Genomic DNA, 25,818 nt, shown 5'->3' with positions numbered 1-25,818 from the left:
CTTTCACAGCTGGCTCCGATGGCTCTCCTCATGCCAGTGTTCCCATAGTGCCCGTCCCTCTGCGAATGCGTTGGCGGTACTGGCCTGCTGCCAGTAGGTGCGGTGATTTCGGTCTCAAATTCTTTGCCTCAGTATATCGCGTAATGAAAACACGAATGTGTATAACGAATGTAAAACACGAATGTCGCGATGACCACCGATCAAGACGATAACTGTGTTCGTACCATCTTTCACAATTAAGTGTCACCTCTTTGTCGCGTGCTACACAGCTTCGCTGGTCATGCACCTTCACAGACTCGAGTGACTCGTGATTTTTTTCAAAGCCAGTTGTTGCTGTGCGGCGTGTCGTGTGGGCCAGTCGTCTCAAAGGCTTAGTTGACATTGGCGCGAGAAGCGTATGCGTGCGTCTGCGCACTAATGGATGGATCGTCGGGCTATGGTACTGGGGGACGCTGGTTTGAAGATTAACGCAGCAATTCTATTAACGTCCATTATACTTGAAAAAAGCTTTTTTTCAATATAAAATAAACGACGAGAATTGGGCGCCACTTCCTGTTAGGTTGCTGCCCAGCTAGCGGCGATCAGAGCACCGCTGTATTACTCAATTAGAAGCACTCCGCCCTGGGCGCTACCTCCAAAACCATTAAAAAACTGAAGCCAAATCTAATTCTTAGTTTCGCCGCACAAGTTCATTTATGCCGGCTAAAGTGATTATCCAGTACGTACAACTTAAAGTATCCTCTTTGTGCGCGGGCGACGAGTGTGTGTTAAACGTTTTATCGTTCCCGTGTTTAATATCTTAAGGACTGCGTATACGTAGACTGAGGCAGTCATTGTTTCGCACCAGTGCCAGCGGTGGACAAAAAAGAGATATGAAAAGTGAAAATGGGCTCCACTTGTACGAGAAAAGGAGAGAGAGAGAGAGAAATTTTAGTTTGCCTAAACTGCGTGCGCACTTAGATGGTCCTTCGATTGTCAGTATATTGTTTTACTTCGCGTTGAATAGAATAAAAACAAACGATGATTATGAATACGTGAGCAGCACCGCCGGCGGTTTATAATGGGGCATAGCTTGTGCAAAAGAAGAGAGCATAACGCGTTTTCGTTTGAGTGTAGGATATTTTCTTTTTTTTTTTTTGGTGGGGGAGGATTGAGACAACCGACAGCGCTGGGCGGATGAAATTTTATCTTGCAGTGACCGAAAAGAAAAGTGTATGTGGCCAGCACACGAGGGGACTAAAACGACAAGAGTGGCTCGTTTCCTTTGCGTAGACTTGTTCGGCCAGCAGGAAACGGCTGTCCCGAAGCTGCGTTTCAGTGGCTGTCTCACAGTACGCACATTGACCTGTTCGCTGGTACCGACGAGAAGATGAAATGAAAATCGTCGTTTTTGTTTGTTCAGCTCTTTTTTTTTCTTTTTTTTCGTTTGTTGCGTCGGCCTTTTCGACATCATCATTCCAGGTATTCAATCACAATGAGCTTCTTTCTTCTTCCTCTTCTTTTTTTTTTTGCATTGCGCGCGAGTGTTGCTGAACGACAGATTCTGCACCTTTTATTTATTTTTATTTACTTTATTAATAATGTAAGCCTTACCAGGCTTCCGCGGGCTTTTCCTGCGTACCTCGCATGCAATCATGTTGTGGAAGTCACCATATATACGAGAGAAACAACAAAAAAACAGGAGAAAAGACAGTACGGGTGCTATTGTCCGTTTTGTCCTTCTTGTTTGAGTTGCGATGACAGCCTAAGGTACCACCAATCGACTTGCCCAACAAAACCACTTTCTTTGGAGTTTGACTTTTGATGGCGACTGAATACGGTGCACACAGCACGTACACTACCCACGCTCACATTTCCCGTTAAATGTTTCACTGTTCAAGGAACACAATACTGCTATTTTGGCACTGACTGCAGCTTAGTTTTGACCCGAAGGCCTAGGCAATAAATCTTTTTTTGCCACTGTATGTCTGTCTAAACAGTTGCCTGAGTGAATTCCTTAATTATGAAATAGGTGATCGATTTAATTAACCTTGGCAAAATTGGTTATAAGAGAGTGGTAAACAATATTGAAGCAATCGCGGCATAGCTGCTGGGCCGGTAGTCATCTAATTTTCTCACAAAAGGTCTTTAAGTAGCACCTTAGCGACTACTTGTGCCCCTGGTGGGTAGCGGATGTGTCGGAAATACCAGCACGTAGCCTCCGAGATTTTTTTAGCGCTATGGACACCACCTAATCTCGGAGGTGATACCGAAAAGCATGCTTCTCAACGGTTTTTTTTTTTTTTTTTTTGTCCAGCGGCCGTGCAACGATCTAGGCTCTGCGTCATCTCCGATGACTGGTAATGGCAGCGTTCGTTTTCAGTTTAGGCATCGAAAGCCTCTATGTTTGCTTGCTTTTCGTGACGAATCCACTAATATTTCAAACGTTAAAATTTTGCACGGAGGCAGCTATATCCCTACACCATCTGAAACTTGGCTATTTGCGCGTTCCAAAAGTTTCGTTGTGTAGCTGGCCTTCAAGAGCCGACCATACCGTGCAGCTCTTGCCGCGAATGAAACGAATAAACCGGGGAGGGGGTGGGGGCGAGGACATTACATCAACGTAGCCAGCCTTGGCATGCGAACTCTCCGCGAAACCATTCCCTTCGGTTCTTTTTTTCTTTCCCCCGCACTATCGGTCCACCACGTGACCCCTGAGACCCGACGTTCTGGCCGAGAATGTTTGGTTCCCGGTAGTTTTTAAGCAACGCGGCACTTGTTTCGGCATGGTCCGCCCTAGCTCCGCCTGCCTGCAGAGCGTGCAGCTCTAAAACCGTACTGACGTGACGATCACGTGTTGTGTCGGTTCATTCGGCTTACAATCGCGGTGCCGCGGTGCTGCCGCAGTGACTGTCTCCCCTCCGTGGGACAAATCACGTGGTTATACCTGAGCACGGCGGGTGGGTCGGCGCGCACACGGCACACGAGCGTGGCGTTGCGCCCTTCCTGGACGCTGACCAGGGAGTCGGCATGCACCTGCGGCGGGCAGGCGAACTGCTCCAGCGACAGCTCGTCCCACGAGGCGGACTCGAGACGCGGAGGCCCCGCGCAGCGAGGCGGCTCTCCCAGCGGGATGTTGCGGGTGCGCATCCACCGGCGCAGGCTGCTCAGCCGGCAGTCGCACTGCCATGGGTTGCCCTGCGGGGGACGCAGATCGCTGGTGTTAGAGAGAGAGAGAGAGAGAGAGAGAGAGAGAGAGACCAAAGGCGAAATGGCCAGGTCAAGGCATACGGATTGGTGCAGGCACAGTTTTTCATGCTGCGCGCTGGCGTCCCGCGTATCATTTTCCTCCAAAGAGAGAGAGAGAGAGAGAGAGAGAGAGAGGCAGAGAGAGAGCGAGAGCAAGAAAATGATTTCTTATGTCTTCCCTTTAGGCACTACGGGATAAAGAAACTAGGCGGAGCATGAAACTGTTCCGTCTGTGATTTAAGGGGTGGATCTGCTGAAAACTTGCTGCTAGCCTCATAGAGAGAGAGAGAGAGAGAGAGAGAGAGAGAGAAGAAGATAAATAGAGAGGAAAGGCAGGGAGGTTAAACAGGCGCACGTACGGTTTGCTACCCTGCATTGGGGGAACGGGGTATTGGGATGAAGAAAGAGAGAGAGAGCACAGTTCCGCGCACAGTGGAAGGTTCGCACCCAGTCTACACACGATTCCCAAGACCAGTCGACCTCAGGCATTTCAAGAGCGCTTTCGTGGCCTTCTGTGCCACCGACGCGAACGGCCAGGGTCTACAGAGGGTACATGCATTGAGAACTGACCAGCTACGATTCCTAATTGCAGCATGTGTGCAGAATTCATTAATTGTGAAGGGAATTAACGACACTAAGGTGGCCAAATAACTTATGAGTGATTATCGTGCAATAATGTTCGCCACATTTGCGGAAATTGGGGACAGCAAGAACTGATGATTGCGCCTGAAACCTTGTATTTTAATAGTTAGTGACAATTTGCTAGAACGCACCGTATGCGCATAGTAAAAATGAGTGGCGGGGTCTCATACGTCCCAAGGTAGTGGGGCAGATCGGCTGTACACTCTGAAACAAAATTGAACCCTTTGGGTCGTATCTTGCCACACAACGATAACAGCCATCTGTCTTATCCGCGTTTCCTTTCTTTAACGCTGCGAGCCCGGTACTTCCAAGTCATGAACGGTATGTGCGTTGTCAGCATGACAGAGCGTTCTCGACAGGAAATTTAAGTAGCGAGCGCAGCGTTTTCAAGAAAGGAAACGCAAGCAAGACAGATGATGATTATTGCTGTGTGGCAAGATACGACCCAAAGGGTGTAGATTTGTCTAAGAGTGCGAAGAGCCGGTGGCAGCACTAAACAGTAGCAAGTACAGTGTTGCCCAACTCAAAGAGCGTTTGTATATAGGTGTTCCAGACAGCTACATCCGCTCATTTCCGTGCCGTCAAGGTAAAGACAAACTTCTTTGAACATCGGCATCCCTCGAGAACTGGAGAAGCACAGAAGCATAGAAGTACAGGAGCACGGAAGCACAGATTGAAAAAAATGGCTGCGGCTTAGCTAAGGTTAAGCCCAGGATGCGAAGCATACTAGCCTTTATTTTAGTTGTTGAACCACTGTTTAGCCTGGTGAACTGCTGTTGCTTGGCTATATTTGGTTCGGCTAGACGAAGAAACAACTCATGCGTTACTCTGCTTATTCCTTTATTTTCAAACCAATAAATACGCTGTGGTGATCAGTAAAGTAGTGGCTCTTTGAACATCGCTTATCTCGTATTTTCTCGCCACATTTCTGTGCAGGATCAAGTCTTTTCGGGGCCAATCATCGGAGTCAACACTTTAGTACAGGGCATAGGCCATAAAGGGTAGTTAAACCTACACCTTTTAACACATTTTTTTGGTATTTTGGCAAGTACCTGCGCCTGGCCTGGCGTCCATCCGCAGTCGACGCCCCCCCCCCCCCCCCCCCGCGACTCCTGCACAGACACGCAGCGACGAGCGTGCGGATCCAGACGCGGCCAGCAGTGAAAACGACGGCGCCGCCTACGAACGCACGCGGCCCATGCCAGCCCGAACGCTCGTCGAGCATCGGGAATATGGTAGCTACGCGGCCGCGCGCGGCGCAGCAAGGAAGAGCGTGGTTGTGCGGCTAGTATGATTCGCATAGTAACAGAGCAGTTCTGTGGGTGTAAGTTGGGCTGTATTCTTAGGTTATTCTGTTCACCCGTTGTGTCCTCTTAAATTCACGACAAGACGCCATCCCTCTCAGGTAGCAGAAACGCGCAAAGCTCCACAGAAATTACAATGCACGAAGAGCAAAAAAAAATACAGAGGGATGCGTAATATGGTCTATATCATACCTGCAGATGTAGCGTCGAGAGCCTCGGAAGTGGTGACACCGCTTGCGCCGGCAGCGTGGTGAGTCGATTGTTGTCGAGCAGCAGGAACTCGAGCGCCGGCAGCCCGTCGAGTGCGCCGGGCTCGATGGAGCGCAGCTGGCACCGCGACAGGTGCAGGTACGTCAGGTGCTGGAGGCCCGCGAAGCTGGCGTTCTCGAGCTGCGCGATCGGGTTGCCGCTGAGCTGCAGCCGCCGCAAGTGGGGCACGCCCCGAAGCGGCGAGCTGGGCACGGCCGTGAGCAGGTTCCAGCTGAGGTCCAGCTCGACCAGGTTGGTGAGCTGCTGGAAGGCGTCGCGCGCGACGCGCCCCAGCCGACACTGGGAGAGGAACACGCGCTGGAGGTTGACCAGGCCGCGCTCCTGGAACGTGCGGCCGGGCAGCGAGTGGAAGTTGTTCCGCTCCAGGTGGATCACCTGCGGTCCGACGGCGGGCATTTGCGGAAGCGGCACTCAACAACGATGTGGATGTGCACAATTTCAGAAAGCGAGAAATGAAAGAAAGAAAGAAAGAAAGAAAGAAAGAAAGAAAGAAAGAAAGAAAGAAAGATAGAAAGAAAGAAAGAAATAAAGAAAGAAAGAAAGAAAGAAAGAAAGAAAGAAAGAAAGAAAGAAAGAAAGAAAGAAAGAAAGAAAGAAAGAAAGAAAGAAAGAAAGGAACGAACGAACGAACGAAGGAAGGAAGGAAGGAAGGAAGGAAGGAAGGAAGCAATAAAGAACCAAAGAAAACGAGAGCAATGAAAGAAGGAAAGAAAGGAACCCTTAAGGTTTAACGTCCTTAAACTGCACAGTTGGCTGGGCGAGACGCTTCACTGAAGCGCTGCTGAGTAATTATGAGCACGAGAAGTTGTTTAACGTGCACGAGCGTTCTTGGATTTCGTTCCCGCAGAAATGCGGCCGCCGTGGCCGAGAATCGAACCGACGACCTCGTACTCGAACTCCATAGCCACCAGGGCGGCTAAAGAAATTACGAAAAGAAAGAAAGAAAGATAACAAAGGAAGAAAGGCAAGAAGGAAACAGAAAGTGAAAAATAAAGACGGGAAAAGAGAGGTATACAGAAAAGGGAGAGAGTGAATAAAAAGTAGAGAGTGAAAAGAAAGAGAAAAATAAATGGGATTGTTAAGAAGATTTCCCGGAAATGGGCCAGGAAAAGTAAAACTAAAGATGAACAGATGTAAAAGAGATGGTACGTGCCTCGATGTACGGCTACAGAATCTGAAGAAGCATTCACATTACTGAAAGAGCACGATATAGCAAAAACGGTCTTTTTACCTTGAGTGCAGGTATGTTTTGCCCTCCGCATTTACTGTAGAGCCAATAAAAGCTTCTATCTGACGAGGTCGGAGTGGCGCAGCTTAGGAATGCTTTAAGCGCAGGCGCTATTCTACGTTTGTTCCGTCTCGACGCTCAAGATTATGACATGCAGTGCTCTTAGTTCATTATGTCTTATCTTCAGCTCGTTTTCGGTGTGCTATCGCTCAACCTGTGAGTAGAGTGTGGCACCGGGCTCCTGGAAATAAAAGACTACCATTTTAAACAAACGTTGTCTACAGTGTTTTAGAGTACTGTTAGAAAAAAAAATCAGGGAAGGGATCGACAGAACCGGAACTGCTTGGGGCACATGTAACTGTACAGGTTAGAGATATAGAGGTTTTAAGGTAGAGGGAAAATATTAAGGAGAAGAAGGCAAAACGTTAGACTGATAAACATGTCTTGACTGAACCAACTAGTCATAAACAAACCAACCCAAATGCGTACGCCTCCGCTAGCATGTATAGATTAGCTGATTAGCTCAAGCAGTCTAGCTAACTTTTTCTCGCGGCTCCGTCCCGAACGTGATGTCAATAAATCATCATCATCACCATCACCATCATCATCATCATCATCATCGTTGAACGGAGGAATAAGATTCGAGTCGAGGGTCGTTTGAGAGCACAGGGATTAAGACTGTGTCGACTTGTTGCGCTAGTCGTCCTCAGCGTTTCTGGAGACGATTTACGACAAAAACGACTGGGGGTTCGGGCGCCCGTGCTCACCTGTAGTCCCGGGGGCAGACCCACAGGCACGGAGAAGAGACCCTGGCTGACGCACTCAGCGGTGTGCTTGCCGCCTTTCCACTTGCAGGTGCAAGCGCTGGGACAGTGGCCCGAGGAGGAGGAGGACGACGACGAGGTGGCCGCGCCGCTGCCCGAGGGCGACTCGAGACCCGCGGCCGCCGCGGCGCAGAGCAGCATCGCCAGCGCCGCGCACCACATGGTTGCTGCCGGAGGCATCACGTGCGGCAGGGACTCGCTCGTGGTAAGCAGTGCCCTCCTCCCACCGTCATCGTCGCGCTCCCGCCGTGCTGGCGACACACCTGCGTGACAGCGACACCGGACGGATGTTCAATCTCTCCGGGAAGCACAATTTAGAGAAGGCACGAAAACAAACGCCACAGCAGGTCAAACTGCGAACTTCAAAGACCACTTCCGGGCCACCATTACGAACCAAGGAGCGAGCCTAATTCCGTTGCACGTTTAGCAGGAAGTTCGTGGGAGACCTAGCGGAGAAAGCAGTACTGCGTTATGGTGAGGCATTCACTGTATACACGCGCAACATTCATACGACTCTTAACGAATGACCATTGCCCGTGAATTGTTGTGACAGAACTTGGCGTTTCACCACGTGATGTTCACGAGTGAGTTTTCTCGCACATGACTCTTTTCTGCTGCAGGCGAATCATACAGTTAAGGAAGCCCCTTGAGAACGATGAGAAAAGTTCAGGGAATTTACATGCCAGAACAGCTAATACTGATATAACACGTCAGATGCGCCGGTTATATGTGCCAGTGGCGTGACATATAGATCGCAATGACCACCATAAGCACGCAAAACTTACGAAAGTCACTCAGTCACACGTGCGTGCCTCTGTTGAGAACGTTCCCTTTGCCCTTGCCGTTTATTCTGGTTCGCGCAACAGACTACAGCGAGGACGTCGAACTAGATTGTACTTCAGAATGAAACGAAACTACTACTGAGGAGGTGTTCTGAAACCCGCGAAAAGGAAGAAAAGCTACAACTTGCAACCGTAGCTTGCACAGTAGCCACAGATTTGTGTGCATGTCATCCACACCTTAAGTAGCAATGAATTCCATAAAAGCAAGAAAGAAAGTACCTGTTGTCCCGTGTTTCTTGTCGCCCTTGTTCGTGTTGCTCTGCCGTTTCCAACACAAAGAAGCGAGATATGGACGAGAGATACGCGCGTTTATTTCACAGAAACAATTATAGCGCTGACCTATACGTGGCGCCGCAGTGACAACGCCGCGACGCACGCCTATCGCTTATTGAAATTTACTCCCGCCTTCTATAAACCTTTTAGCAAGGAACCGCGACTGAGCACACAGGCCAGAGGTTGCGCGCTATCGACCCGCCAGCGCGGCCGGACAACGTCGTTTATATTATCGCGCAAACGCACGTCCAACGCCACCACGGCGCCATTCGCGCACGCACGTACACCCAGACGGGCCTGCCTGCGAGAGGCGCCCCTATCTCCTTGTCAATCGAAATCACCGCAGCGTGGCGGCGGTGTGTGCGACCTCTGGCGGTATTGCGCGCACAGTAGGCCTAGCAGCAGCAGCAAGACGCGCGGGGCGCGTGGATGTGAGAAGAATGGAGATGCGCCGACAGGGAGATGGCGAACGAGGGCTGTGGGCCTGCTTTCTGCGCGCCCCTGACACACAATGGCAATCGCTCACGGCGGGGGTAAAAGGGCGGCCAGGCGTCGGTCGACGCCGCAAGCGCGCGGTGCCCCCACATCATCGTCGCGAGCGCTCTGGGTGCATCCGAGCGCCGAGCGGGCGTCCAGCTCGTCCCGACTAAAAGGGAGCAGCGCTGCGCAGGCTACAGCTGGCGCCAGCTGTAGGGAGGCCGAATGCGCGACGCCGTAGCACGACGTAGTAGTAGAGTGGGTTCAGGCAGCCGACGCTACAAACTTGGAGATCTGGGCACGCACCATGAGATCCGTTGTCACTTGATACAATGCTGATCGGACCAAGGTCAGAGCTATAACTTTAGTGACCTCGAAAGGTCAGCTTTCGTTGCGGCGATATACGTCTTTAATAAGATACGGACATACGCTCAATATGTTAGGGTACATTTTACGCCATTTACACAACGTTTATAGTCCATTTTACAGAATTCTTACAAGCAGCTGTGAGGAGGCTGAAGGAGCCTTATAGGCTCCTTCAGCCTATAGCCTTCAGCCTTTCTCACAGTTTTTTTTTTCTTATTGCCCACAGACAGTCTATCGACATCCATTACACTGGTAATGGTTCCGTAGAAGTGCTAGACCACGGTTTCATAATTTCTGTGTGATAGTATGACCTTATAGCTTTTATATGGACTTTTATAACTTACGTAGTCTGTAGATGATCTAGTGACTGCAGACTTTTCTAGCAGCGCTGTCTTATTGCAACCGTACCATCCTGTTTTGCTGTTATCACGGGTACTCGAAAGATCTACAAAAGTCCTTTAGAGCACTTCTATGTAAAAAGGACGTTTCCTAAAAAGAAGTTCTTCTTACGCTGGCTAGCAGTAGTATAAAATTAAAATGTTTTGAGCCCTTTGCAAAGACCTCTAGGTAGTTCATAAGACTTTCTAGAAGATCACTTCAGTTAGTTGAAACAAAGCTTTGTTGTATAATTGAAACATATCAGCCATTTCTATACGCAGACCGGTGAGGCGTTAAAGGGCGAAGTGAGAACCTGTGGTAGAACAGCCAGACGAAATGCAAATTTTTACACCAAGTTCGCGTATTCCTTATTCTGCACCCCACATGTATCTCCTAAAACGTATCTTGTGGCGTCTGCATTCTGTCTGCCTATCGCCTCATTTCTTGCTACTTCAATTCCAAGAGGCTGCCTTGTACCTGTAGTTATGTATTTGTGTTCCTTCATTAATTTCCGCCTACTCAAGGATGTCTATTGTATAACTTTCCAACAGGCATTTTGCCTGTCAAGCGGACATCATGGTTTAGTTGTTAGTCAGCTTTCTTCCTCGTCACCTCCCTCGTCCTTTACGCGGCCTTATGCCAACAACAAGGAAAATTGCTAATCACGCGAACGGGCTCTCTATAGCGCGGGATCTGCTCAGCGACTCCCGTCGTCGGTTAGATGACGGCAGCTCCAGCTTCCACCACGATGCCTTGTTTTAATGACACATGCTGTAGAGAAAGGCAGGGTTCAGGGGGGCGGGGGCGGACGAGAGTGGAGTCGCATCCGACAGTTTCCGCGGGTAACGGGGCCGCGGGAGAAGCCGCGCACTGCGGGAGCAGTGCGCATACAGGGCAGTGCAGCGGCCGCTATCGCGAGAGACGCGGACGTCGGCGGAGGCACGGTGCGGTTCCCGGTGCGGGGGTTGCGACCACAGCGGAGCCACAAGCAGGCCGGCCGGGTAGACGACGGTCTCCTCGCGCTGCGCGGTCGCCCGCGGTGCGGCAGATAAGGCCCGTTCAACGCCGGAGAGGAGGGGCCTCTAATTAAACGCGACCCGCTCGCGCGCGCGCCTGGGCAAGCGGTCCCAACCGCGGCTGGCCTCCAAATTAAGCGGCGATAAGGGTTTGAACGCTGCGCACCAGGCCTGCACCCAGCCTACCGACGCCCGCCTTGTGTACGCGTGGTGTGCGTGTGTGCGCGTACGTGTCAGAGCCTTGCGCGAGTTGGAATAAAGGAGCCCATGCAACCGCGTGTGCTTGGCGGCTTCACGACACAGGCTGTAGCTCTAATGCGCCTTCCCCCCCTCCCGTCCCGTCTGGTACGCGCGTTTGCGTGAGAACGAAATCACGGGCCCTTGCGAGGACAATCTGTGCGCGGTGGCGGAGTGCTATAGCGTTTGTCGAGGGTCCGGGAACAACGGTATGGCCTTTTCTTTTTTTTTTTTTGCGCTGAACAGAAAACGGTACTCCACGACGACGCCTTCGTGCGAGCTAGCCGTGTTTTCGTATCCGAGCTGGTTCGCCGCACGCGCGACGCGTAGGCCATATCTGCTGAACGGGCCTTCCTGCGCCGCAGCCAGGCCATCTGGCGCTGAGCGGCGCTGTCTTTCTCTTACTCCGTCCGTTGCTGCCGCGATTTCCAGACACCGCGGTCGCTGCCTAAGTACTCACACCAGTACTGCTTGTGGTTAAAAAATAAAGGACGGCAGCTTAGTATGGCTCACAGATATCAACAGAGCGGCACTCTTGCTAGATGAGATTCCGTCCAACCAAAGTCAAAAATTAAGAACAACTAGACGACTTGAAGATTTGCTGACCCCGCGCTGCAACTTTTACCTGCGCCTATTATGATAGCCGCATTATAGGGATCGTACGCGCGTTTTTTTTAATGTATCGTGGTCGATGCTCCTCGCAAAATCACGCTAGTGGATCGTACTTATGCGCAGTTTCTCGCGCCTTTTTGCTAGTGCGAAAGGGTGACCCCCTGTGACAGCCACAAAAGCCTGACGACCATCCCTTTCCAACTCTGCATGCTACCGCGAGTATACAAACCGGAGAAGCACCAAGCTAGCCGTTCCCACAGTTCGTCGTGAACGCGGTGGCAGAGGCCCGCTCCGTGGCGTCACACGCAGTGCACGATCCGTCTCCGTGTCAAAGCGCAACGGCCTTTCGAATGCCTTTGACGGCTCGCAAGACACGGACCCCGAACGCGTGACAGCCCTGCGCAAGTGATGTCGCCAAGGTCGCCGCGACCGGACACGGACCGACACCGCTTCCGAGACGCAGCCAGCCGCCTGTATTACTTTGAGCTCAAATCGTGACGCCTCATTTCACAGCTCCGATTGGGAGTGACGGGTGTATAGCGGCAGTCGGGCGCACAGGTCTCGTCACGCTGCTCGACAACTGCGACGGGTCGGAAGTAGAGGCAGGGTCGAGCGCGGGACTGTCGGGTCCGTGACTCGCGTAGATACGTGCGTCGTCCGCGATCGTTGGCTGTGTGAACTTGCTAATATTGTCGGCTCTAGGACGAACCGGGCGGAAATGAGGCGTGCAGTGGTGGAAGCCGTTCCGGATAAACTTGGCGTCGTCGTGGGCGGTGGCGGTATAGAAGCAGAATTCGTGCCGAAGTCGGGAGACAAGCGAGTGAGGCGCCGCTTAACGGAGTCGGGCGCATTGGAGGAGCCAATATTTGATCTCAGCGCGCGTCTATGCCCAAGAGACGCCGTGTGTGGAGAAAAATTAGGTACAGACGCTGAACAAGCGAACGAAACTCATTCGCATGGCGGCGTCGCACGATTATGAGCCATCGCGGTCGTTCTCCAGGCACCATGTTTCCTCATACTCGGTTCGGTATATATATATATATATATATATGCGAGAAAAGAAGGAAAACCGAGGGGGGGGGGGCACGAATTTAGTGAATCATGACCATATAAAGCCAACCAGGCAAGCATAGCGTCGGGGAAATTAGCTGTGGCTCAAGTTGAAATGTAGAAAGTCACAAAATAAAAGGGAAATGAAAGTGGACGAAAAGATGTGTGTGCGTGCGTGCGTGCGTGCGTGCGTGCGTGCGTGCGTGTGTGCGTGTGTGTGTGTGTGTGTGTGTGTGTGTGTGCGTGTGCGTGTGTGTTTGTGTGTGTGTGTGTGTGTGTGTGTGTGTGAAATATAGCATGCATGCTTACACCATACGCCACCAACTGTCTGAAGTACAAAGGTTTCTCATCTTTTTTGCCATTTTGAAGTTTAATCATCTGTGTAGTAACGCCGGGCGCGTGGCTTCTTTAATGGTAACAACAAAACTCCTTCGGTGAGAAGAAATATTCGGTAAACTTCCTATAACGCAATGTCATTATTAACTGCATTGTCATATGATTGCAAATCAAGAATGAAACGGAAGCAGTAATACTGAGTCATTCGTTTCTCTAAAGTCTGGGGCCACAGAGAACGACCACGACTACGAGTACTTTACGGTGCGCTGCGCATGTATCTGCATTCATAAAATATTTCTTGCGCTCCAACTTTCTGCAAGAACGGATGCCAGCAACTCGTCACGGCATATAACGCAGAATATCTTTTTGCAACCTTAACGATGCATTCGCCCATGCCTAGCAACCTCACCATAAGAGAGGTATTTTCTTTTTCTTTTTTTTTTCTTTGCTGTGCCCAGCAGTGAGCTCAAACCTCATCTGCACCAAGAGAAGACGCAGTTGAAAAAACTGTGCACTAATTCTGAACGCTTGGTGTGCGAACTGAAATAGCTGACTCGGGAGATTGACAGTTATAGGTATGAACGTTTATGTCACAGTTTTGTTCGTGTCGTCAGGCTTTCTTGCAAGAAATGGTCGCCAGAAAAGAAAGCCTAACTTGTCCCCATCAGCTATTCAATTTTAACTTCTAAGTGGTAAGATCAAAGATGGTAAGATGGGAAAAATCAGAACCACTGAGTGAACAGGATGTTTTACTGTGCTATAGCGAAGTCGGCCGGCTAACTGCGAACAGCCCTTGCGAAGAAAAAAGAATTACTGTTTCAACCCCTGATTCCGAACCTTTAGAGAACGGACCGATTAGGTTGAGCCCTTGAACAATTTATAATTTTTTCCTCATAAGAACGTTCGTTAACTGTAAACTACGTGTAAAACAATAACTTAATATATACAGGGCGTTTCACCTAACCTGAACCAAGGATTTTGAAAAAGTGGTTAGCCGCAGCTGGGTGAAACCAACGACATATGTTTTGCCGTCATGTGGCGCGCCTCAATATACTTTTTTTGTAATATTCCGGTGAATTAGTTAATTACCTGAGATCAGTTATTTAAAATTTTAAATATTCACCTTAGGGCCAAGTGCGCTTCCTTACGTTGTAGAGGGGATTCAGAAAGGACCGATCCAATTTTTTGTGGCAACTTACATGCTGCGTGGTGATTTTTTTCTTTGGGGGGGGGGGGGGAGGGGGGACGTTTAAGGAAAGCCCGCGAAATACATGAAATAAAGGCATGTGACTGAGATCATGTGCTATCGTATTGCAGCGTGCGCTCTCAACCGTGCTTCGAGCCTATCGCTTATCAGGGACGACGGCACTAACTTTCCGCGTGCCACCGTCAGAGGTGCTGGGAAAACACGGGGAGAGCGGCGGATGGAATTTGAAGACGATGAGAATTTGAAGACGATGAGCAAAGCGAGATGAGGGTAAAGGCGGGAGCCAACGTTTCGACAGGTGGACTTATCTGACGCAATGTGAAGCCGATGCGTAAAGCCGTGACCACTCACTTCACCACGGTCCGCGCGCACGGTTCTTTCGCACGAAGCACGGTTGAGAGCGCTGCAATACGATAGCGCATGAGCGCAGTCACACGGTTTCATTCCATATTTCGCGGGCTTTCTTTAAACGCCGGAAGAAATCACCACGCAGAACGTGCGTTGTCGCAAAAAAAAAAAATGGATCGGTCCTTGCTGAATCCCCTTTACAACGTAATGGAACGCACTTGGCACTAGAGTGAATGTTCAAAAATTTGTATAATTGATCTTATTTTTTTAACTAAGTAAGCGGAGTATAAAAATACACTTGGGAGCGCCACCTGACGGAAAACCACACGTCGTTGGTTTCATTCAGCAATAGTTAACGACCTTCAAGTTGCGTGAAACACCCTGTATATGAAGATGCAAACATGCGTAGTAGAGAGGTAGACAGAGAGAGAGAGAGAGAGAGAGAGCCTTGACTATCTTGTGGTACGATGACTGTATAGGTCGGCGTTCCAGTACTGTCTGCCTCGAAAGTGGCCTGATGCCAAGACGCGCCAGCGCAGTCGCAAGTGACTGCCTGTGTGCGCTGTATCGGGGACAATGACAAAGAACGTGTTCGACAGTTTCCTTGTCGTCGCAGCCGTCGAACGCAGCACGGTCCTCCCATCCGATGCGGAAAGCAAACGACTTCGTAAATGCGACGCCAAGCCACAGTCGGCAAAGTACCGTTGTCTCGCGTCGGCATAGTCCACGTAAAGGCTGCATGAAGTTGCAGTCAGGGGTGCAGTCGATGTAGACGTGTGTTCCACAACGATTGTACGGCATCGTATGCAAGCACTCGAAGTTTCCCTGCTGCGTCTGCTCTCGACAGCGGGATCGGTTCCTGTTCGATCTGCTCGTGTATACACGTATAGTATATAGGCTTTGTGCTTTAATACCTTCCATGTTCACCGCTCCTAAGAGCGCACAGCCACTACTGGTCACAGCAATCGTACAGCGCAGCTCGAGGTCTGCAGAAGCCCGACGCGGCGAGAGGCAACAACGCCAGTGAACGCACTGATTGCTTCGGGAATGAAGAGAGAAACGGGCAATGGCGGACTGGCGCGTCCCTAATTTCCAGGAGCCGTGCCGCGTGGCTGTATAGGAAGCAGCGCTAATAATGGGCCGGGTCATTAGGTTCTCATAATCAAGTTTTCTTCAATTGTGTCATTACAAGAGTGCCCGAAATGGCCCATCCAAATCGCCGCAGACTCGAGTTGTCGTATACGTGCTCCTCCTCTGCGGCGCACCTCACAGGCGCGCGCATGCTCGCCGCCATCAGAGGCGCGAAAAAGAAGATCGCCGTTTGCGGCGCGACCATTGAACCAAGCTGGGAGGGGCCGTACGCAACTCGTGAGAAACGAAGCTGGAGGGCGCACCAGGTATGCCGCTATTAATGCTCGCCCACTAAGTAGATATAACGTTATGTGTCGCTTTCTTGCTTTCGGTGATTTCTTTTTTGGTGCAGGTTCCGTGCGTTCGCTCGAGAAAACGAAAGTTGAAAACACCAATGTGATTAGCGCTCGCAGAGAGACGAGTTCGAGGAACCGCTGAAGTGGTCCCCCATGATGCGGCGCGTATAGTGCGGCCGCTTTTCCCAACCATGGTGACCCGTGAACTACCTGCATGTCATGCGGCGGATTTATATAAACGTGAATGTTCATATGCAGGCATGTTCGGTGCTTAAAAATGCTCGTTAATGGCACATAACATAAACAACGCGGCAAAAGTGAGAAAATATTACGCCTACAGTTCAAAAAGGGCAGTGCCGATGGACGGAAATTAAAATGGCCTTATTACGAATCCGAAGTGGCGAATGGATTTGAACGCGTGTACAGGAGCTCGGGAAAGGTCAGTACCTGTTTTAACCTTGGCAGATTGGGGTTAAGACTTGTTCACCTTACGCATGATCATGTACAGCTTTTCGAAGTCGCCTTAATGGTATGCATAGATTTAAATTTAAGTGGGACTTCGAAACCTACATTCAGTACAACTGTGATTCGGAAATCTAGATCGTCCGAATGACTCCTGCCAGGTTTGAGAAACTCGTCACTTCGTTGAATTATGCAACAAACTCGCATGCTATCAAAGCAAGGCCGACTTAGCGAGGCCTTCAAGGCCTGCTAAGCGCGTTTATGCACGATATGTTGTCCCGTCATTTCCGGAGTGTGCTCCCTGAGTCAAGTTACGTCGTCGTCTGCTGCCACGTCCTTCCATGCGTTGCTGGCAGGCTACGCTACTGCATCTCATATCTGAAGTATTATATGAAGTAATATCTGCGGAGTAGGATTTCCGCTTGCACTGCTGCTTATACTGTCACGAAAGCCAGCGCAAGGGTGAACCTAAAGGCATACGAAGCAGAACCGTGAAGTGCTCCCGACATGACGCGAAGTAGGGAAAGTAATAAAACGAAAGACCGCGTTTTTGTTGGCACTAACTTGCTCGCGTTCCTTTTGTCCATAAGGGTTCTCGGAAAGCCTGTAGGTAATGCACGAGCTGCGGAAGAAGTACGTCAGCGTGTTGGTGGCGCGGGAACTTAGTCGATGCGCGGGGTCAACAGCGCTCGCTCGGGTTGTTCAGCACAGCGAACGTCAAGATGTGCACGTATGTAAATACATTTAAGGCTTCGTATCCGTTGTGCTACATGCCCACTCGTAGTACATACCAAGTGCAGAAGTTGTCTGTTCGGCCCCACACCCAGTGGCCCAAGTTTTCTATGCATGTCCATGAGTATATCAGGCTCGGAAACGACGACGAAAGTCCAAGCCCGAGGAAGAGGCAAAGAAACCTTCGCTTTGAACGGTTGGCTCGCAGTGTTGCATTTCGTAAAATGTGTTTTCTGTCTATTCTTTTTTTTTTACTTAACGTGGCAGCCGTTTATCTGGCTGCCTCTACGGTCGCCTGCACTCAAATTCGCTCTGAAAGTTTGCCAGCCGTCAGTCCTGAGACGAGCACGGGCAGAAGCAATGCGATCGCGATTCCCTGGCGAAGATAATCTGTCTCTACGCGAACGTCAAATATAATAAAATTTTCGTTCATTCGGGAAAATGAAGTTCCTCTCCATTGGTCAAAATTAAATGCGAGCGAGGCTCGTCTCGTTAAGACGTTGGACACTTCCTAGTTAGGCGCAGACGTTCATCCCCGTTAATATTTTATTCTTAATAGCCTTCAAAACGCAGTGCCGCTTCATAGAAAACGACGGGTGGCACCTCAGATAAACGTTTTTTTTTAAATATTAAAAAAGGAGGAGAAGCACGAAACAGGCATAATCTTTATTTATTTTTTCCCTTTTCTTCCTAGTTTCGGAGCCAGCCAAAAAACCTGCCAGGCGGGAACTAATGCTTTATGGCAGCACACGCACGCGAGTTGAAAAGCGACAGTCCTTTCTTTCGATGCTTCTTTCTTTTTCTCTTTTTTTTTTCTTTAGCACCCCTCGCCGAGATAGCTCACGTCTTCTCCTCTCGTTTCCCGAGGCGACGTTTCTTTCTCGGAGGGTGCGTGCGAGCGTTCGCGGCTCCCGTGTCACGCGCACTCCGTGTGACGCAATCGCACGAGAAGTGAAGCGGTGTTGCTGCAGAGAAGAGAGTTCTCGCTAAGTTTTTTTTTCTTTTATCTTCGCACAAAGGAAAATCACTTCGGACTGCCACTGGCGGCCGCGAGCAAGTGCCTAATAAGGCCCGCGCCGAGGAGCAGGAGAGGCCCCGGAGTCCCCAACCAGGCAAGTCCATTAAACTCGCCGGGTCCTGCCCAGTGAAGCGTAGAGCAGTTGAGCCGGCACAGTCGCTCGCTGTCTGCGCGAGAACCTCTCCACGCGCTCTCAGACGACAGAGTCCGCGGCTTTCCTTCAGCTTCCACGGCTATCGGCGCCGCTAGCGTTGTCGCTATATGCCGCTCTGTTTCTTGCACTGCCTGCTGCTGCTGTTGCTGCTGCTACCGGTTCTTTAAAGAGAGCCGACGGCACGCAGTCTCTCCGCGAGTTGTAGTAAGAGTTGGAACGCGCTGGTGTTCGTGAGACTTGTGTTGTTCCGTGCTCCGAGAGCCGGGCGTTTCGCTTGGGCGAGCTTCCACCGCGCGGCCACCGTCAGTGCGGGGAAGCGAACCCTCGCCGCACGAATTGTCGCAACCCATTCCAGCAGCCAAGCCAATCCCAGCCTTCGCCCCCGCTTCTAGCACGCTAATGGGGGAGGGCGCCGTCACTGCGGCGGCTGTTTAACTCGCGGGCGTGACTGATTCGGCTGGCCTTGCTGTCCGGCTGCGCGGAAAGAAAATCCGCGCACGTTTTCCCTGGGCCCTTCGCAGCGTTGAGTGCTTCTCGTGCGACTGCTTTTCGGGCGTGCTCGCTTGCTTCTTCGGTGCTTTGCTGACTGCCAACCGGGCTGCCGCTATACGGTCTCTCTTTTCTGATTGAGCGCGCTGGTCGGCCCATCGGGTAGCAGAGTTCGCGAAGTTTGCCGTCCTTAACAAACACGTTTCCTCGTGTTGCAGCTACTGTGAGCAGCTCCACCACGACTAGCGGCGCTGCGATTGTTTATTGAACCAGTATATAGTGAATTGTTCTGTAAATGGCTCTGTATAAAATGGAACTTGGTAAGCCGATGCTATTTACTTAGCTTACACAGTGCTTCATGACCGAAGAGCGGGAACCTCACCGCTGAGGGGGAGGGGTGGGGACGACAACTCATGAGTCGACGCCAAAGCACTAGTGCATGTACGCCGGTTTGCTTTTGCCAGTTTTGCCGAGATATACGGGGATGAACCAATGCAAGAAGCTTCCATTGATGTGTTCCTTGTTTTTCAGCTCTCGACTGACAGGTGCTGAACAAACGCAACAAAGATCTGCGCTTTGCGCACATCAGCTTCAACGACGCGTGAAGAACCATCTCCTGCTCCTCCTTCTTTTTCCTCTCCTTTCTTTCTTTTACGAAATCTTGGGAGGTAATCCCCCTCTCGTACATCTTGCCGGCGCAACAGATGTGGAGCGCATCCCTTTTCAGGGCATTGCGATCTATTTCTCTAAGCCATCCTAAGCTGTGTTAAGTACCGTAACACCCATTTTTGCTAATACCGTATCCTTGAGAGAAAAAAAAATGAAAAAAGAAATTCCGCAGCTCAATGCTAGAGCAGATGGCGTGTGCCTCAGCAGATAACGGTGCAAAGGCGGCTACTGAGTAGGATTCTTTTTCATTGTCTTTTTTTTTATGCAAACGTTATGATGAGGGTGTTTCCCGACGCCTTTTGTAGACATTGTCGTGACCAAGAAAGCCTTCTCAACAGTTAAGACAGTTTAAAGACGTGAAATAGATTCCTTTCGCATTTTTATAGACTTCCTTGCGCTCTCATACCTGTTGTTTGCATCTGACAGAAGTCGTTAATGCTTCCATTTCATATTGTTTGCTTGTGGTACATACTACACTTCCAAACCAATTCTTAGCAGAAAGTCTACAAACACAAGTCGAGGAGAAGTGCCACGTCATAAAGCCATAGGATTGTATAAAATTCGCAGAAAGAAATTTACATGTAGAGCTCCTATAGTTCGTCTTCTCTTTATTTTTTCTTTCCTATCTTTATTCTTAGAAGCACTACATATAGAAGAAGAGACACTGCATATGACGAATTAGGTCAGCTACAACCAGCAAATCATCATTACTGTCATGATCAGCTGCAGCAGCAGCCTATTTTATGTCCACTGCCGGACGAAGGCCTCTCCCTGCGATCTCCAATTACCCCTGTCCTGCAGCAATCGATTCCAACCAGCACATGTGGAGTTCTGTAGGAGATGAAAATCACGAACCACGCGGTGAAACTATGCGTCCAATGTGGAAATCTGCAATTGCAGCGTCACGGACAGCACTACATACTTGCTGTACCTTTCGCTCCATTCAACCTTTATGGCCGCACGCTCTCTGCTACGCCACAATCAATGAATAAAAATACCAATGTAAGATCGCCAGTGCCCAGCCATCCATGTATTGTTTGGCGAGAATACAAAGCATAACCACAACGCCATACATCATTTCAATGATGCAGACAGAAAGGTTTCAGCAAGCGAATGCAGCTTCGCATCAATGAAGGACATATGCGAGAACAGCAGGTGTGCTTTGTTTAGGTTAGCATGCAAACGAGTTGATTTCGACACCGTGTCACTCAGCAAGTGCTCCCAGCGCACTGGAACGATGCATCCGTCAGTCGATAACAATATTTCATACGGAAAGAAGGACTGCTAAAGTAGCTAAGTATGTCTGACTGGGTCGATTTGATAGCAAGCACTTGAAGCGGCCACAGGACACCCACCCAAAGCCCTTCTTTCTCCTTCTATTTTTGTGGTGTGTGCCAAATGCAAATATAAAGCGAACCGCAATTGGATAAAGTTGGTTCATAAGCATCATTCGCCGGGTTAAACGTATTCTACAAGCATTATATCGCGCGAAATGCTATTCAATCAACTAAAGTTAGTGGAAATCAATGGCCAAATGCACAAAGTTTAAAAGTGCTATTTGTCATTGACCAGCCACCTTCGCTAATTCTACGTCCAGCCTGAGTATTGACTGAAATTTGCTCTTTAGAAAAATCATAGCGTAAGAGTTTTTTTACGAATCATGGGCCAGTTTCACTCCGCCATCCAGTGCTTCATAATGTTGCCGTTTTTATCTCCAATACTTGTTTTCTCGTCAAGACTTCACAGCGGCGTAAACGTCGTTGCACGCAGTTATCTTTTGTTGATAATCTCGTGGGAACGAGATAAAACAATGAAGAAGTGAGAAGACACCAGCTACCGCTTAGTTATTGCTTATAGCTTCAAGTCTGTTCATTAAGAAAAAGCTATGCATGACAACTCGAAGGGCCACTGCATTTATTCCATGATATTCATTCAGGATCAAATGAGACACAAGTCGTCAATTAGCGAGCACTACAGCGAAAAAGAAGTGCAATTGTTTTAGTGAATAAGATAAAAATGCCTAAGGGACGTCAGAGAGAACCGAGTCCTCAGTGAGACTTCTATCTAGAGTCCAGATCACTAATCACGCCAGCCCTACCCTACGCGCCTGCTTTCTGTGATTACACAGACCACGTGCAAGAGTCCCGCGCCATCGAGAGAAAGAACGGGCAGATAAACTGAAAATGATGACTACGATCTCTGGCACGAGAGCAGCGAACACCGTGATATATCGGTGGCAAGTAATTAGCTGTCGTGACTGGCGCTATAGAAGAAGCAGGGCTGCCTACGTGCAGTAATTTATCGACAATTTGTGACCCGCGCCAGGATAAAATAGAATAGTAATGAGTACACGGGACCAAGCATGGAAGGACACCACCCACCCTTGCGCGAACAATAGAACATGCTCTGCTATCGCAATTTCTTTCGCGGTGCGATAATCTGTAGGCGCGAAAACCTCGACACGAGGAAGGTCACCGCACCACGCGAGGCCAGAGCTGGAACAAAGGTACAGGCGCCAACGACACCCAGCCGGCAGCTTAGGCTTGGGATGTCGTCAACCCTGCTGGAACGGCGCATTCGACATCTAATACGGCCTCTCTCGTTGTAGAGGAAAAGAATAGCTTGTCTCTGTAGTGCCAGAGTGAGAACAAAGAAAGGACACCCCACTCCCATTCGCCATTAGGCAAGCTTGCGCCATCGACTAGATAGAACCGATTACTATAACGTAATCCATCGCAGACGGATATTTAAATAAAGGAAAGAATAGGTGAAGGCGGGCAATTACCCCGCGGGCGATGCATCAGGTGCGGGCACCTCGCCGACCTGCCCCAATAAGCGAAAACAAAAAGCAACTTGCACCATGTAGGCTTCGCTGCGCTACAGGCAAGCCGCGCGGTAAAACGCACTAGATAAGCGCCGTGGGGATTGACCCACGGGGGTGGCGGCTGCCCCGTTATGTCCCGATTCCCATCTCCCTTTTACAGCCTAACACGTTCTTTCTCTCTCTCGCTCTTACTCCCTCTATCGGCGCGTTATCGGAGCAATCTCCTATGGAACGCTTCGCCGAGTGACCCCTGTGTCGTGCGGGGCCCGCCACCACCGACCCTCCAGCGCGTAGCCACGGCCAGCGGCTGAAGCTCGCGTGCGGTGCTCTTGGCAGACGCGCATCGACCCCCTGCCACGCTTCGGGATGCCTGCCACATCAGTGGTGGCTGCATGTGTCAGCAGCATCCGCAGAGACAGATACAGGGACGTGCCTCCTCCTTGTCAGCAGTGCACGCGCACTTGCCACGCCACCTGGCCGTTCGAGGCACTTCGCATTCATTAGCGGGCTTCTTTCACGCTCGGAAGAACACTTTTATGTAGCACGTATTGAGCAACGGAAAGAGGTATCGGGAGTTTTTCATGTCGCTCTACAATTTTCTGATTGGCACTTTTTATCTAATTATGATATTTGCGAAGTTGAATAATTAATTAAGTCTAATTTTCTAATTAGGCGGAATAAAAAATGGTTTATTTACAAGCGACGGTAAACAACATGGTCATTGTTCTGACCAGCTAATAGGCATTTGCATATTTTAACACTCTGGCTAAAATTAGCTGGGACACCCTGTATATTGTATCCAAACAATACCCACTGCCTAATGCCATGTCCAAATTAAATTTTACTCTCAACCCATCCTAGTTTTATCGGTATAGCCCGGCTCCCTGAACGACAGCGTGCTCTGGTACAGTACCTCCACTTTGCAGGGTTTATGTAGAAGTTATCGTATTTTTTTTCTTCAACTTCATGCTTGATGGTGCATAGTCGACAACGCAAAATAACCGGAAACTATTCGAAAAAGATTCGTATTTTCGAAGAGCGGCCATTCGATTAGAGGACCGAACCGAACAAGTGAGCATTCCATTCCTTATTCGATAGTGTTCGAATATTCACACGCACCTAGCACTCACAAGTAGTTCGTGCGCTATAGCGGCTCGTAAGAACAGAGAGTGGTCAAGTGCGATTTTAAAAAAGAACACGTTGTTAACAATATCCGTCGACAGAAAAGTAATTTTGTTTTCAGCTAGTTGGGTTGCACTAGGTGTGTAAGACGCCCATTCAGGGCTGAAACCACCAAGCCTTATGCAGCACCACGAGAAGAGAGGGCGTACGCTGTTTTCGGTTTACCTGTGTCTCACCAGTTTACCGCTATCTGATGAAAACGTGGCTCTCAGACAACCACACACAGTTCTTACGATAGAAAACAAGAAACGACAGACGAAAAGCTGGAAGATACGACGGATAACTGACGACAAAGCGGAAATGAGGGACGAGAATCAGTTTTGTCAGGGGCATCACAGCGGCAGTTACTAGAGTGAAATTTCACGATGAAGATACAAGGCAGAAAAAAACATCTCGCATTCACTGCAAGCACTGTGCACACTAATACGACGTACCTTGTTGTAGAACTGATATAGCGGACACTGATTATCGGACGCTAACTATAACTGCGGTGCTCCGAGTTGTCGTTAGATCTGGTCTCATACGTTTTAATGCAACCAACCCAATATACTTTTTTTTTTAGACTGGTATTGCAAGTTGCCTAAACAAAGCAGTTGAGCATTTCACGTGTGATTATCCCACTAGCAGAGAGCACAATATGCTTGCCCGATGTGACGCTGTTCGTACGTCCACGGCCCGCAGCTACTGTATCTGTGCTTTCATGGCACTTGCATTTTGCCAGCAGAGGCGCTGTGATTGTTTCCGCAGATAAAATGGTCTCAGCGACTGGAAATCGTTTCACTAGACGGAAAGTTTTGTAATGTCGTTCAACCACGCTTTGCTAACTTGCGATTATTTTTTTCTTTAACTCATGCCACGTTAAGGTTCGCGTAGATGTTTTTACGCGCGGTTTCTCTCCGTTACTTCCCACTCATGCGGAAAAGCGTTAACCGAGATCTGTTGGGAAATTGGAACGGCGAATTATTGAATTTATTTATCCGCAAAGAGAGAGAGAGAGAGAGAAAGGGGGACAAACTGCTTTAACGTTAGTTTTGATGACCCAACACTGTTTCTGCCATAGCGCATGCATATTCCCAATTGATAAGTTCAAGTTTTTAATACCTACGGTAGAAGCATTCACTTAATCGTTTACATCCCCTCGCACTCTCTCTCTTTTGCTAAATAGAACATGTTAACGGTGTAATAACTCAGTGGTACGAGGCCATAGGCCTCGTACCACTGAGTAATTATACCGTTATATTTATTATATTTATTATATTATATGGGGCCTGGACAAATTATATTTGTCCAGGCCCCATGTCAAGCTCTTTCCCCCCTCCTAGATTTTTTTTATATAAAAGTAAATAAAAGTGGGGAAAACCCGTTCCTATGTATCAGTATGCAATATCGGGTGTAAAGCCAGTTAAAATTAAATCAATAGGGGTCTTAAAATCCCGGCCTTGAGTTATCTATAGTGCATCAGATATAAGCGAGCCATGCGTGTAAATCACGCTCGCCATAAAGATATATAATCAACCTTTCAGCCAACACGCACTGCTTCCGGGTCCTGCATTAAAATAATGGCGCAAGACACATGACTAATTTAAGCGGGCGACATGGACGTTGTGTTACAGCCTTGTGCAATCGCGTTTATTTATTATTTTGCGCTATCATTACAGTGCTGTAACACGATACAACTAGTTCAACTTCGTAATCTTGGATAGTTCTGCAGACACATATTGGTTCGGTTTCTCTCGCTGTGTCCTACAACGCGTACGAAAGCGCATTAACCCGTACACTTAAAAAAATAATAGGTATTGTTACAAAATTAATTAAAATATAATATATAAAATTAATATTATAAAGACAATGTGAGAGTTGACGATCGTCCTTTTGAAGAGGGGGATCCTTCGAATAGACTAAGAAAAAAGAAACGTGAGAGGAAATTTCGGAGTAGGAGTGACAGAAAACGGTGGCAGATAGAAAACGGTGGCAATAAAATTTATTACATAAACCGAAATAAACCGAAAAGAAGGAAACGAACAGGACAAACAAAAAATGACAGGCAGGCGGTGGCGGCGGCTTCACTTTCAGGATCCTCAGGGCGCATGAGGTGAAATGGGAGGCGTGGGGCATCGAAAATCGAAGCCGCCGACGGCAGGGAAAAAGAAATGTTACCATAAAAGTGAAAAATTGAAAAGAGAGTGGCGCCCCGGAGGGCGCCACCATCAGCGTCCGCCATAA

At 49.2% G+C, this 25,818-nt stretch overlaps 1 protein-coding gene across 2 annotated transcripts in view; it reads right to left on the bottom strand.

Annotated features, from left to right (window-relative positions):
• The window catches only part of LOC135902913 (leucine-rich repeat-containing protein 24-like), a 220,766-nt gene that overhangs the window by 3,139 nt on the left and 191,809 nt on the right, over window positions 1–25,818 (bottom strand). Inside the window, exons 1-4 of one of the 2 annotated variants that reach the window (XM_065433248.2) lie at window positions 8,558–8,773; window positions 7,440–7,759; window positions 5,367–5,819; window positions 2,927–3,177 (exon numbers count right to left, since the gene is read on the bottom strand). In XM_065433248.2, coding sequence (XP_065289320.1) covers window positions 2,927–3,177; window positions 5,367–5,819; window positions 7,440–7,676 — 941 coding nt within the window. In that variant the 5' untranslated portion in view covers window positions 7,677–7,759; window positions 8,558–8,773. Of the gene's footprint in view, window positions 1–2,926; window positions 3,178–5,366; window positions 5,820–7,439; window positions 7,760–8,557; window positions 8,774–25,818 lie in introns of those variants that run through there. The other variant, XM_065433246.2, reaches the window with a different exon arrangement.

The sequence above is a fragment of the Dermacentor albipictus genome, chromosome 3, assembly GCF_038994185.2.
Source record: "Dermacentor albipictus isolate Rhodes 1998 colony chromosome 3, USDA_Dalb.pri_finalv2, whole genome shotgun sequence".
In the NCBI taxonomy this organism is placed as follows: domain Eukaryota; kingdom Metazoa; phylum Arthropoda; class Arachnida; order Ixodida; family Ixodidae; genus Dermacentor; species Dermacentor albipictus.
This window is presented reverse-complemented; position numbering and strand designations above follow the sequence as displayed.